General features: G+C 43.0%; 1 protein-coding gene across 1 annotated transcript in view; it reads right to left on the reverse strand.

Moving 5' to 3' along the window:
* PDPR (pyruvate dehydrogenase phosphatase regulatory subunit) overlaps positions 1 to 13,606 on the reverse strand; it is a 35,566-nt gene that overhangs the window by 1,353 nt on the left and 20,607 nt on the right. Inside the window, exons 10-18 of the mRNA XM_069497749.1 lie at positions 12,585 to 12,777; positions 10,903 to 11,027; positions 8,516 to 8,671; positions 8,183 to 8,316; positions 7,680 to 7,828; positions 7,084 to 7,196; positions 5,809 to 5,903; positions 4,329 to 4,418; positions 664 to 846 (exon numbers count right to left, since the gene is read on the reverse strand). Of these exons, the coding sequence (XP_069353850.1) occupies positions 664 to 846; positions 4,329 to 4,418; positions 5,809 to 5,903; positions 7,084 to 7,196; positions 7,680 to 7,828; positions 8,183 to 8,316; positions 8,516 to 8,671; positions 10,903 to 11,027; positions 12,585 to 12,777 (1,238 nt within the window). The remainder of the gene's footprint in view (positions 1 to 663; positions 847 to 4,328; positions 4,419 to 5,808; positions 5,904 to 7,083; positions 7,197 to 7,679; positions 7,829 to 8,182; positions 8,317 to 8,515; positions 8,672 to 10,902; positions 11,028 to 12,584; positions 12,778 to 13,606) is intronic.

The following is a 13,606-nucleotide window of genomic DNA, read 5'->3' on the forward strand; positions in this document are numbered from 1 at the left end:
TTTTTTTTTTGTTTTGTTTTACCCCTCCCCTGTTTTGTTAAATAAAAATAAGCAACGTGCGATATAGCAAGCATGTGGTATTCCACCATTTAGGTCAAAAAAGTGGGGAGGGGACATTATACTTGAGCATGTTTGCATTACACTGGCACCCCTTAAAAGGGGGGACAAGAAATAGGCTTTGCCTGGCAAATGGGACAAAAGATCAGATGGGCTCAGAGCTGGAAAAGACACTCACTTTTCATGGAACATTCTCTTGAACTATGATTTTTTCTAAAAAAATCATGTTCATATATTACTTAAAAAAAAAAAAAACTACAAAATTAGGCAGCTGACTATAAGACAACTAATTTGTACAAATATTTGTGCATGTTAATCAATCACTATACTCAACTCAGAAAAACTTCCCAGAATGCACTCAGTCTTTTGAGAGCAAAGCACAGGATGTAAATATTATCTATTATGTTCTCACATGAAGATGTTTTATCCCAGACATAGTGTTTTCATTCTAAGGACACCTGAATCCTCATTATTCACTTGACGCTCTCCCTGAGGCCTCCATCTTTTCACACTGTTCCTGCCCTATCAGCTCTACTTCCTACTCTAGTGCAGAGTTCACTACTTAGGAAGCTGAATGACAGACTGGAGTCTGGATAAACATGGTACCTTATCTAATTTCACACGAGACTCTCGTCCACATTCAAGAGGCGTGGTGAGGGTGTTCAAATCCTGACCCCAGAAGGCAAAAAACTTCTCAATTCGGAGACTGCGAAGGGCATAATACCCAGCATTGCGGATTCCGTATTTCTGCCCAACACTCATCACTTCATTGTATACATGCAGGGCATACTACAGGGAGAGATGAAAGGTTAGTTACCAGCATACCTTCAAAATTAAACCCGTAACGTGTCTGCAAGTGCTGATGGCTCACATTATTAACATGGACAAGGGAGAAGGCTGTATACGACTCCCAGGACGTCTCATCCTCAATAAACCAAAGCACTAGGGCCCAGGAATAATGAGTCACCCAACCCAGACTATAAACTCCACGAAAGCAGGATCCACATTTTTTCATTTCTCTAAAATGTCTCTTAGAGGCCAGGCGCAGTGGCTCACGCCTAAAATCCCAGAACTTTGGGAGGCTGAGGAAGGAGGATCACTTGAGACCAGGAATTTAAGACCAGACTGGGCAACATAGCAAGACACAGTTCCAGGCATGTAATACATGGCTGTAGTCCTAGCTACTCAGGAGGCTGAGGCAGGAGGATTGCTTGAGCCTAGGAGTTCAAGGTTACAGTGAGCTATGACGATGTCACTGAACTCTAGCCTAGTGACAGAGTGACACCCTGTCTCAAAAAAATAAAAAAAAAATAAAGGCATACCATATTCTCTGATTGTAACATCCAAAATGTCAAAAGAATGTCAATTCTCCTTAATTCATAAACGTAACACAATTCAAAAAATACCAAGTAGGTGTTTTTTTTAATCAGATTAATTATCAAGTTCACAAGGGAAAATAAGGAAGCAGGACTTGTTCTTTTTTTCCAGAGTTTTTCAATATAAGGGAGGATAAGCACTACCAAATATCAAAATATATTATGAAGACTCAATAATGAAGTGTGGTTCTGGACCATAAATAGACAGATCGATGGAACAGGAAAAAACTGTTTAACTATAAAGCCCAGAAACAAACTCAAATACCTGTAGGAATTTAGTATCTGATAAAGGTAGATTCTCAAATCATTTGCGTATCCATATGAAAAAAATAAAGTTTGATTCATACCTCGTAACATGCACCAAGAAACACTGCAAAAGGATCAAGCATTTAAGTTGTTTTTTTTTTTTTAAAAAAAGCTAAAATCATCAACAATAAAAAAAAACTTTAGAAGCACCAGAAGAAAACTGGAATTTTTTTTAACAGAGGAGAGTAGTCTGAATTGGGTTGTGAGGCCCCCGTTTGGGATATCTTACTTCAGCCACTGAACTCACTTGGCCAGCTGAGTCTATTCCAAGCTCTTCACCCACCAGGGCCCTCCCCAGGGGTGGGGTCCACACCATCTCCTGCCCAGTCTGACCTTGTGCAGAGCCCTGTTCCCTGGGAACTCATCGCCCCATGGGAGAGCCCTGTCAGGGCTCTTCTGGCCCTAGTCCCAGACCTTCCCAAGGGAAGAGTGATGTGACACACTCAGCTCATGGCCCCAGTGGAAAAAGTGTATAACCTTGGAGTGGGGAAGTCCCTTGTAATGAATAAAACTCTAGAAGCCACAAAAGAAGAGAGTGATCAATTCAAGTACATAAAAATAAAACAAATTTTCTGAAATGTATGAAACATTTTCCATAATAAAAAGTAAACTGAAAAAACCCTTCTGTGTGGCAAAAAACTCACAAGTCAAAAGACAAATGACAGGGCCGGGCACGGTGGCTCACGCCTGTAATCCTAGCACTCTGGGAAGCCGAGGCGGGTGGATGGCTTGAGGTCAGGAGTTCGAGATCAGCCTGAACAAGAGCAAGACCTCATCTCTACTAAAATACAAAGAAATTATCTGGCCAACTAAAATATATATAGAAAAAAATTAGCCGGGCATGGTGCCCATGCCTGTAGTCCCAGCTACTCAGGAGGCTGAGGCAGGAGGATTGCTTGAGCCCAGGAGTTTGAGGTTGCTGTGAGCTAGACTGACGCCATGGCACTCACCCTAGCCCGGGCAACAAAGCGACACTCTGTCTCAAAAAAAAAAAAAGACAAATGACAAACTGGAAAAAATATATTTGTAATTCAATACTAAGGGCTGTCTGATACAAAAAGCATGCCTAGAAACTGATAAAATGATCAATAATCCAGTAGAAAAATGGACAAAGGATATGACCAGAAAACTCATTAATGAAAGATTTACTGAGCACCTACTATTTGCCAAGTCCTTCTCTAAGTGATGGGGACATAAAAGTTAACAGGGTAATCTGATGAATAAAATAAATAATATATATTTTAGTAGACAGTGTATATGTGGTGGAGAAAAATGAAAGGCAAGGAGGACAGGGAGACCTGGTGCAGGCACTGCAAGTGAAATACGGTCCCACTGAGAAAGTGACATACAAACAGAACCAAAGGAGGTGAGGCTGTGAGCTTAGGAGGATCTATCCAGGGGCCAAGGGCAGAGGATAGCAGGTAAAAGGGCCCTGAGGTAGAAGCATGTCCAGCATGTTCCAAGACCAGCAGGAGTGAGACAGGGAGAGAAGACAGGGCGAAGTGAGAAGCAACAGGGTGGAGAATGGGCAGGCAGCCTGTGTGGGGCCCTGTAGATTGGCTGTTACTTGGAATGAGATGGGTTTTGAAAAGTCACCCAACTTCATTCCTAAGGGAAACTCAAATTGCATTGACAAACTATTTTGTACCTATCAGACTGCAAAAGCCTGCAGTTTGACAACTCTATGTGCTGGTAGTACAATAAGGGAAAGGGCATTCTTATACACTGCACACATTTTTTATAACAGCAAAGGACTGGAAACATCATAAATGTCTATTTAGTACCAGACTGGTTAAAAGAAATTATGATTCAGCCATACGATGAATGTTACATCATCCACTATGCCACTGTTACAAAATAAAGGAAAAAAGAGGCTGGGCATGGTTGCGCACACCTATAATCCCAGCACTGTGAGAAGCTGAGGCAGGAGGATCGCTTGAGGCCAGGCGTTCAAGACCAACCTGAGCAACATAGTAAGATCCTGTCTTTATAAAAAAAACTAAAAAAATTAGCCGGGTGCAGTGGCATGTACCTGTAGTCCCAGCTACTAAGGAGGCTAAGGCAGGAGCATTGCTTGGGCCCAGGAGTTCGAGGCTGCAGTGAGCTATGATTGTGCCACTGCATTCCAGCCTGGGTGACAGAGTGAGATTCTGTCACAAAAAAAAAAAAAAAAGAGCGGGCCAACACAAGAAGATTTGTAAGATAAATTATTAAGTGAAATTAAAAAACCAGATGCAGAACAGCAGTACACTGCCATTGGTGTTTTCCAAAAGGGGGCTAAAAATATGTCTGTGAATTTGCTTTCACGTGCCTACACATCTGATATGACATATAAAAATAATACTAATGTCATTGGTGGTTGCTGGTGAGAACTGGTTAGGTGGCACTGAATACTTTTTAAATACATAATCTATTTAAAAGAAAGCAAATAACTTAACTTAAAAATTGTAAAATCTCTTCAGTGCAGCCTATCTCAGTCCCCAAGGCCCCAGGAGATACTCTCCAAACCTGCCAGTGCAGGCCTGGCAGGGCCAGCACACCTCCTGGCAGCTCAGGAAGGCAGGCAGAGGCGAGCCCTCCGTATCTCACCTCTATGGGGATGTACAGCATGAAGCCCGGCTCTCCCGTGTGAGTCATGCTCATCACCCGGATCCCATTTGCGTAGCCCACGCTCATCTCCTGCAGAGACAAAGGGACCAAGTCAGCGTGGGGACTCTGCAGGGGGTGCGGCACTCACGCAGGCTGGTCCAGGGAAGGACTGCCTGAGGGACACCCCCTCCTTAATGCTGCGCCCTTTGTTTAACCTTCAAGGAGATACACGTCAATGAAAGAATTTCATCCTGAAAATGGCCTGGTTCCAGGTACTGAGGGCAGTGAGAACCGCACGCAGCCGCTGTAGCACCTCTTCTCACCTATGATGTCACCACTTCAGGATTTTTAGGCCAGCTGATGGCGGAAAGTGGAGGCCAAGTCTTTGACAAGCACAAAATATTTCTCTTTGCAAAGTCTCTTTGCTAAAGACTGTGTTAGTCAGAGGTCTCAGGAGCAATGAAGACAAGGCAAGTGTCTTCTCTGAGGGACTCTGCAGACAAATCCTGGCCATGTGCCACACAAAAGATGATGCCTGATGCACATAGACATGGTTCACCTGCTACCGTGGGGCAAAGACCTGGCTTCTAAATTTCAGAACATGTGACAGCAGCTCAGTTCCCTAAGAGGGGCCACTGACGCAACCGCTGTTCCTACAACAGAAAGAGCAAAGTCCCAGATAGCACGGGAGCAAACTGCTTCCACAGGAAGCCCCCACGACCAGCACTCGCCAGGTGCAAGCGTACGGATCACTCCCACAAGCAGCAGCGGGAACGCCGTGAAGGGGTCTGCTGACGGCTAACAATGGAGAGTTTTCTGTTGCTTTCACTCTGCCTTGGAGAAGGAACTGTAAAATAACTTGCAGGTGGATCCCAACTTCGGTTTGAACTTCAAAGAGCCTCCGTCAGTAACTGGAAGGTGCTGGTTACAGGTTGCCAAAGTATCTAATCTGCTTCTAAACTGCTTCCTAGAGGGAATTCAGTTATCATTGCTTTTACTCAGTTACAGTTTATTTCATTTAGTTATAGTGGCCACTTAGAGGAAAGAAAATTATTTAAGTTGATTAGGAATTCACCTACACCATTTCCTCCCTGAAGATGCCACATACACAGAAGTTACTCTGCGTATAAGAGAGAGGATGCATTGACTCCATGGAGAGAAGGGGCCTGACCTCGAATGGCACTTTTTGGTGTCAGTGTCATAATCCTGGAACCTAAAATTTTGATCTACTGCTACAGAAACCAGTAAATATCAGACTTCTCCTTCACTGAAGCTAAATTCATTTCAAAGGTATCCTAATGCTTATCAAATAAGGAGGCTTGAAAGGTGAAAAATAAATTTACTTGGTCATTTTGTTTGTCTAATAAAGGATGGAATACTCTTCATGGGTGTTAAAGCCATAGTAAGAATATGTAACTGCCACCACTGTAAAAGAAATGTTCTCTGCCCATTTGAAAAATAGAACTTTACCAGCACCCACCTTGCAAAAGAGACTTGGGAAGTGGTCTGGAGTCATAGGGGCATAGGACAACTCGGACAGCACATCCACAGCGCGAGGGCCAATCAGATTGAGGGCTAAACAGGAAAGAACGAGAGATGACTAGCCTCTCCAAGTGAAGGGCTGAGCCAGTGGGAAAGGTCTGTTCTGGACCTGCTCACCAGGCCTGGGTGCTAAGACCACCAAAGCGTCCCTTTGCTTAGGCAATCCAGGAATGGACGCCAAGCACCCTGATTCCGGCAAATACACCTGTGCTGACAGGCCTGCTGGATGCTCCTGACGGTGCTGGCGGGAGAGCGCCTGGGTAGATGTTTCCTCTCCCTGGTCCCCAGGAAGACAACATTCCACAGCCTCCTCTGCAGTTAGATTAGGATCAGAGACCAAGACCTGCCCAATGGGACACGAGCCTACTTCCATGGCCGGCCATACCTCCCCTTGCACAATTCCCCTTCTCTTCTCTTTCCCAGCGTGTCTACGTGATGGAAGAAGCCCCAATTCCAAATCAGTATCTGGAGAAGAGCTGTCCAACCCCCTCCCCCAGCCTGATGCCTGTGACGGCAGCTTGCACTGATTACCCATCAACCACTCTAATACAGGTTAGAACACAACTTGTGTCCTAGAAGGTTCTGCCAACCTGGTAGCAAGAAGTTAATCACTCCAAGGAAGTGAAAATGAAGGCCTGGTAGATTAAACGCTGGCGGGGCAGAGGGGTAGGAATTAGGTAGGTGCAGAGAGGAAGGGCGGGAGGCCAAAACCTGGAATGGGCAGGTAGAAGAGGAGGGGCTGCTCCCCAACAGGACAGCTGACGAAGAGATAATCAGGAAATTAAGTCATCCTTAAAAATTATGTACTCATTAAAAAAAATGATACGTAGAAATTTTGAAGAAAATATTACTTAGGTAATAGATATAAAAAGACTTTAAGAAATTTTTTATTCATTCAACAAATACTTGAACTCCTACATGCTTGCTGTAGGGGATGTAGAAGTGAACAAAACACAGAAGCCAAAGCACTAACTCATCTCACACCTCACCTATAAAAAGCAACAAAATGTTAGAGGTCGGTTCTCTATGACCAGCAAGCCTCTTCTCCACTAACTCTGACATTCATTTTTGAAAGTCAAATAGAAGAGAGGAAAATGTAGAAGCCATCTGGATCTGCTGGTCTTTTTTTTTCTTTTCTTTATGCTTTTTTCAGTCCAAGTTGATCTATCTGCTGGTTTTTTCTCACTTGGCTGACCCCAGAAGGCCTCCTTACCAGTGTATTTCCAGGTGACATCTTCCAGAAGCAGGTTGCTGTCCTCTGGCATGTGTTTCTTAAGCCAGGCCCAGCAGTGGACCTGCTGGTCAGTTGGAGAGATCATGAAGAAACTGAAAGTGAGAGCCCAAAATAATCAACACCAGGCGGCAGGAAAAGGATCAGGAAGCAATCAAGTTCTCATCCAGTTTCAAAGCAATGAGGCGAATACTGGGAAATATGATCTCTTGGCTTTCAGACAGGGCCAGTAGCACCATTCTAGGACATACCACATAAAGACAAAACAGAAAATTCTGGCTTCCCGTTAGTGCCAAGACATCATACAGACATACTAACATAAGATATGGCATATTCTCTCAGTAGGGTAACTAACTCTCTAACACTAGTTTTACATAAGCTAGCGGGTTTCTTTTCTTTTCCTGGTGATTTCTTTCTATTTAGGGCTGCTAATGAACTGACTGTGAGTTCAAAAAAACGGTTTTTTAGTCCCTGGGATAATGATGGCTTCCCAGAGAAGACTGTTAGGTGCTCTGTTACAGCGGTCTCAAGGAACCAGTATGTTGGAGGGAGCACAGTGGGACGGCAGCTAACCTCACCTGCGCTTGCTCAGTCGTGCTATGCTGCAGTCATTTTCATACCCTCCACCATCGTTGAGCATGCCGGTATGCACGATGTGGCCCACGGGCACATCCAGGTCATTGGAGAAGAGGTACTGCAGGACTTCTAATGCCTGATCCCCCGTGGACTGCAGGGTTAGAGAACGAAGCAGAGAGAGTAACCACAAGAGCACCCGGACAGGTAACCTGGCCCGACTAGCAATGAGCCTTGCTGAGAAAATTCAATGAGCCAGTACCCACGTGGCAGTATTTGTAGACTGACTTTACAACAAGAAGCTCCGGGGAAAGCTGGCTATTGAATCTCATGATAAATGGGCCACTCTAGGTAAATGAAAACCAAGAAACAAAGAGCTAAAAAATATTAAAATACAGAGGAAACACTAAAAGATACCAGAATTCTTAGGGAATCGGTTTTGAAGGGACAGATAAACAGGAGGCATTTAATAAATAATTAATCTCTTATTTGGTTCCCCAATACTTACCGTTATCTCAAACTTTGTGAAAGAGGACATGTCGATGACACACACCGCTTCCTTACAGCACTTGACTTCAGACTCCACGATGTCAAACCAATCTGGCTTATAGAAAGTCTTGCTCTGCTCCAGCGGCAGGAGGTCTGTGGAAGAGAGAAAAGCAGAGGACTGGGGTGTGTCCCTGTATAGTTTAGTACAGTCTAACAGGTTTTTATTATTTGTTCTTCCAGGAATACATTCTAGCTTATGCATTTAAAAATAAGTTTTATTAATTCCCAGCACACACACAAAAAAAAAACAAAAAAACAAACAAACACCTCAAACGAGAATGTCACTTCTTACCCTTGTCAGGTGGAACAAAGTACTTTGGCCTCTCAAATCCATGTTTCTCCATCCACCTGGCCCCTTGTGCATCCAACCGGTCATAGAGAGGAGACGTGCGTAACTGCCTTCCGGTCTGGAAGTCCCAACGGGGAACCTTCAGGTCATATATCAGAGCTAGAACAGACAAGAGCAGTCTATGAAAGCCCAAGACACAGATTTTAGAACTGAGTATCCAACATCCACTAGACTCTGGAGTTGTTCCTATTCAAAAGAGCATAATTTCCAGGCTGATACAGCCTAATTTGTCGCATATTACCCAGTATAACAGGCATGCTCCAGAAGAAAGGACAGTATTACAAGAGCTGGTATTATCCCTCCATGAAGTTATATAGCTGTGAGTCACAAAATGACTCTCCGTCCTTAATCACTTTTATAGTTCCCAATCAGTAGGTAGAAACAATGGCAGAAAGGCCATAGTTCTAAACCTTGCTAAGCTCCATAGCAGAGATGAAGGTTATACATAAGTGGGACACAGGTGGGAAAAAAGTGTGGAAAAGTGGCACTTGACTCTTCACGGCACCTGTGCTGTTAGGATCTCAGACCTGTTACAGACATCTCTTCTCTGATATTTAACCCATTTCTGAAGTGAAAGGGTACATATCATACCTTGATTTGGTGGCTCTGAAATCTGACAGGTTGCACTGTATTGTCCCAATGACATTATTCACATAACAAAGCTAGGGTCAGAATTCATTTCTCTTAGTGTCCAATCTGTAACAGCAATAAGTAAAAAAAGCCAGAAAAAGAGCGATCTCTAGTCCCCTCCAAAGAGAAGACCTGACCTCACACCATTCTAACAAAAGGTTGGGGGAGGCTGGGAGATGCAGAAGAAAGCCACACTGGGTTCCTTGCATTGTGCCAATTTCAACCTCCTGGTACTTTAGGTTCTACTTTCCCTTTCCCCATTTTCTATCATGACTGCAATTTCTACCTTATGTGACTCAGAGAAGGCCACCAAAAGTGTCCTATCACCAAGGAGGTTCTAAAGTAACTATGGCTGGGGAAATCTAGACTTACAATCCCTTCAACATTTTAGCCAAAATATTTGCTAAAATTTCAGAACCTTAGCAGTTAAACTCACTGCTACTAGGTCCTTCTTCTCCTATGCATGTAAGTTCTCTGCCACAGGCCAACAGTGAGCACTCAGGCATTAAAGGCAATTCGAAGGTCTCACCACGAACGTCATCCAGCTACTAAACCAATATTCCATTTGTAACCATGAATGGTGGTCACAGCCAATGTAGTAATTTAGTCTTTTTTTTTTTGGAGACAGAGTCTCACTCTGTTGCCCGGGCTAGAGTGCCGTGGCATCAGCTTAGCTCACAGCAACCTCAAACTCCTGGGCTCAAGCAATCCTTCTGCCTCAGCTTCCCGAGTAGCTGGGACTACAGGCATGTGCCACCATGCCTGGCTAATTTTTTCTATATATTTTTTAGTTGTCCAGCTAATTTTCTTTCTATTATTAGTAGAGACGGGGTCTCGCTCTTGCTCAGGCTGATCTCGAACTCCTGACCTCGAGTGATCCTCCCACCTCGGCCTCCCAGAGTGCTAGGATTACAGGCGTGAGCCACCGCGCTCGGCCCAGTAACTTAGTCTTCGGAATAAACATGCCTCAAATACTTAGATATCACTTGGCAAAGTCAGAGAACAGTTCCTCAGTACAGGAAACGAAATTACATCCCATCAGAACCTATATGATTTGGTTCAACTCCTGGTTCAAACAATTTGGTTCAAACAAAAGCTGTTTCTAAGGGCTTACTGGAAAATAAATCAGATAAGGCAGAATAACAAGTTAAGTTAAAATGAAGAGGCCAATCCTTCAAAGTTGGAGGGAAGCAAGAACAAGGGGAATGAGAGCAAAAATGAATGTTTTGTATTTACATATAAGAAGCGGTTTCCTATTTTGCTGGTCTATGATGGATTAATGATGAAAGTCATTCAGAGAAGCCTGAAGCTTTGAGCATAACTTGGTAAATTCTCTGCCTTGGAAAGAAAACAGTGATCTCAAAAACCAAGCGGAGAGTGAGAGAGCATTCACTGTGACATAGGGTCCTTCAAGGCAAACTGGAAAGGAGGCATCACTAGGAATATACAGGAAGCTGCCACATGTTACCTGTAAATCCCACTCCACTTTCTTGTTCCCAAAAGTAAACAAAGTACGATATGCCAAAGAAAATGTTCTCTAAATACCATGTGGAGCATAAAGCCCCTTACTCAGGACTGGAGCAGTCAAACATCGGGAGCCCAACTCAAAGTCATTATTAAAAAGCTAAGGTTTTTCAGCCCCCTCTGAAGGACAAAACAGGTCAGCAGAAAGACACCAATTGGGATAAAGCTTCACTTACGCATAACTTCCATGACCCGGTGGCGCAGAAAGGTACGGCTGCTCTGGAGGGCTCCAAAACGTTTCAAGTCCAATTCCCAGACATTTTCTGAGGGATAACCATGTACCATCCATTCAGCGAGGTACCTGTTTAAATGACGGGTCAAGGTTGTTGGGCCTCAGATATGGTATTCAAGAGGATAAAAGCAATGCTCTACAAATCAACCAACAGAATCAAAAGATCCTATATATATTGTCACAGAGCAGTTAAAACAATTCTGGGCAATTTCCTTAACTTGTTTGGAAGAAGCAAACATGGATCCATGTACGGCTCTCACAAGACCACAATGAGGATTTTAGCTCTAATGATAAGATTCCCTAGAAAGTGGTTAAGATATAAGCAACATCTATGAAGAAATAGGACTAAAACACACATAGAAATGTACTCTAATTTATATATCCAACAGGTTATTTCTGTAAGACAGTCTCCTTAGGACATTACACAGTTATCTGAAGACATCTCCTTTGCTCCAAATGTTTTTGGCAACTCCTCTTCTATAACTATTTTCAGAGCCATTTTACAAGTCACTCAAGAAAACTGGTCTCATTAATTTAAAAAAAAAAAAATTGTGTTAAAATACACATAAAATTTACCATCTTAACCATTTTTACACATATAGTTTAGTGATATTAAGTACATTCACACTGTTGTATAACCCTTACCACCATCTATCTCCAGAACTCTTTTTTTTTCCTTTTTTATTTGAGACAGGGCCTCACTCTGTTGTCCAGGCTGGAGTGCAGTGGCATCATCATAGCTCACCGCAACCTCAGACTCCTGGGGGCTCAAGTGATCCACGTACCTTAGCCAGCCAAGTAGCTGGGATGACAGACAAGAGCCAATACACCCACTAATTTTTCTTTTTTTTTCTTTCTTTCTTTTCCTTCTTTCTTTCATTTCAATAGATTTAGGGGGTATAAGTGTTTTTTGTTACATGGATGTAATTTTTTTATTTTTTGTAGAGATGGGGGTCTCACTATGTTGCCCAGGCTGGTCTTGAACTCTTAGCTTCAACTAATCCTGCCGCCTTGGCCTCCCAAAGTGCTAGGATTACAGGTGTGAGCCACCATGCCTGGCTTCCAGAACTCTTTTCGTCCTGCAAAACCAAAACTCTGTACCTGTTGAACAATAACTTCCCACTTGCCCCTTCCCCTGGCAACCACCATTGTACTTTCTGTCTCTATGAATCTGACGACTCTAGGTACCTCATATATGTGGAATCACACAGTGTTTGTTCTTTTGTGACTGACTTATTTTTTACTAGTACTTAATTTTTAAATAAAAATTTGTATTACCCAGCTTGATCACCTACCTCATTCAATACACTAGGCTACTTTCAAACTCAAATACATACTCTGAGGACCAACATTTGTTACAACTGAAAAAGTACAAAAGAACATCCCATAGGCTCTGTAGCTAACTCCAAAAGAGGAGTTCCAAAACATTATGCACAATGACAGTTCTGTGATATGGGATAGCTTCCCATACTTTGAAACGGATGAATCTCAAATTACATGTATCTTATTATTATTATTAACATACTAGATTAAATGTATTATATACCATATTAACAAGTAATTCTAGAAGGCAAGCCCAGCAAGCTGACATACGTTCATAGCCAACTCCGAGTGAGAAAGACTTACTTCCCAGCTCCTCCACCAAATGAAAGGCCAGCAGAGTTCATTCCCGCCAGGACAAAGTAGCCCTGCACCACAGGAGACTCGCCCATGATGCATCTCATGTCTGGTGTGAAGGTCTCAGGGCAATTCACCAACTTCACGATCTCCAGAGTCTCCAACTCTGGCATCCTACGCAGAAGGGAACTCAACAGGGGCTCTGAGCAATAAAAATAAACCCAAACAGAGTTCTCACTTTCAAGGAATTAACAAACTTTCAACCTCTTCTACTTTGTACTCCCTGTTTTTTCAGAAAATCTCTTGGAAGAGATTTTTTGGAGAAGAGTCAACTGGGCCATTTATTAGAAAACAGAAAGCTTGGTGGAATTATAACCTGCAAAATGCTTGGCATAAAGACTGAGGAAAAAAGACACTCTGTAGAAAGGAAAGGAGCTATAGAATATCAAGAATACATGTGGTTACAAATAATCATCTTGAAGGGGTCAGCATGAGTGGAAAGGCTCTTAAACAGCAGTCAAAGAGATTGCAATGAAAGGCAATGTTCTGCTGCTAAAGACAGATCCTCACCCTGTTTCAGAGCAAATCCACCACCTGGGCATAATCCTGTGCAACAGTGGTTACAGATGAAACCAGACTGGAGCTGGATGTTGGGTACGTAGGGTTCATCACACTACTCTATTCACTTTTAAAAGTTTGAAATTTGCCATAACAGGAAGTTTATTTAAAAAAAGAAAGCTCATCAAGAGTAAAAGGGAAATTCTTCATTAGAGATCCTTCCCCATCTTTTGAATTTAGAATCATGTGACTGTCTTAATTATTCAGTAAATAAAATTGTTCTTAAAAAAGTTATTAGCCCAGCACAGTGGCTCACGCCTGTAATCCCAGCACTTTAGGAGGTCAAGGCAGGAGGATCACTTGAGCCTAGGAGTTCAAGACCAGTCTGGGTAACACAGTGAGACCTCATCTCTACAAAAAATGTTTACAAATTAGCTGGGCGTGGTGGTGCACGCCTGTAGTCCCCATCATTC

This window comes from Eulemur rufifrons, chromosome 23 (genome assembly GCF_041146395.1).
Source record: "Eulemur rufifrons isolate Redbay chromosome 23, OSU_ERuf_1, whole genome shotgun sequence".
NCBI classification, from domain to species: domain Eukaryota; kingdom Metazoa; phylum Chordata; class Mammalia; order Primates; family Lemuridae; genus Eulemur; species Eulemur rufifrons.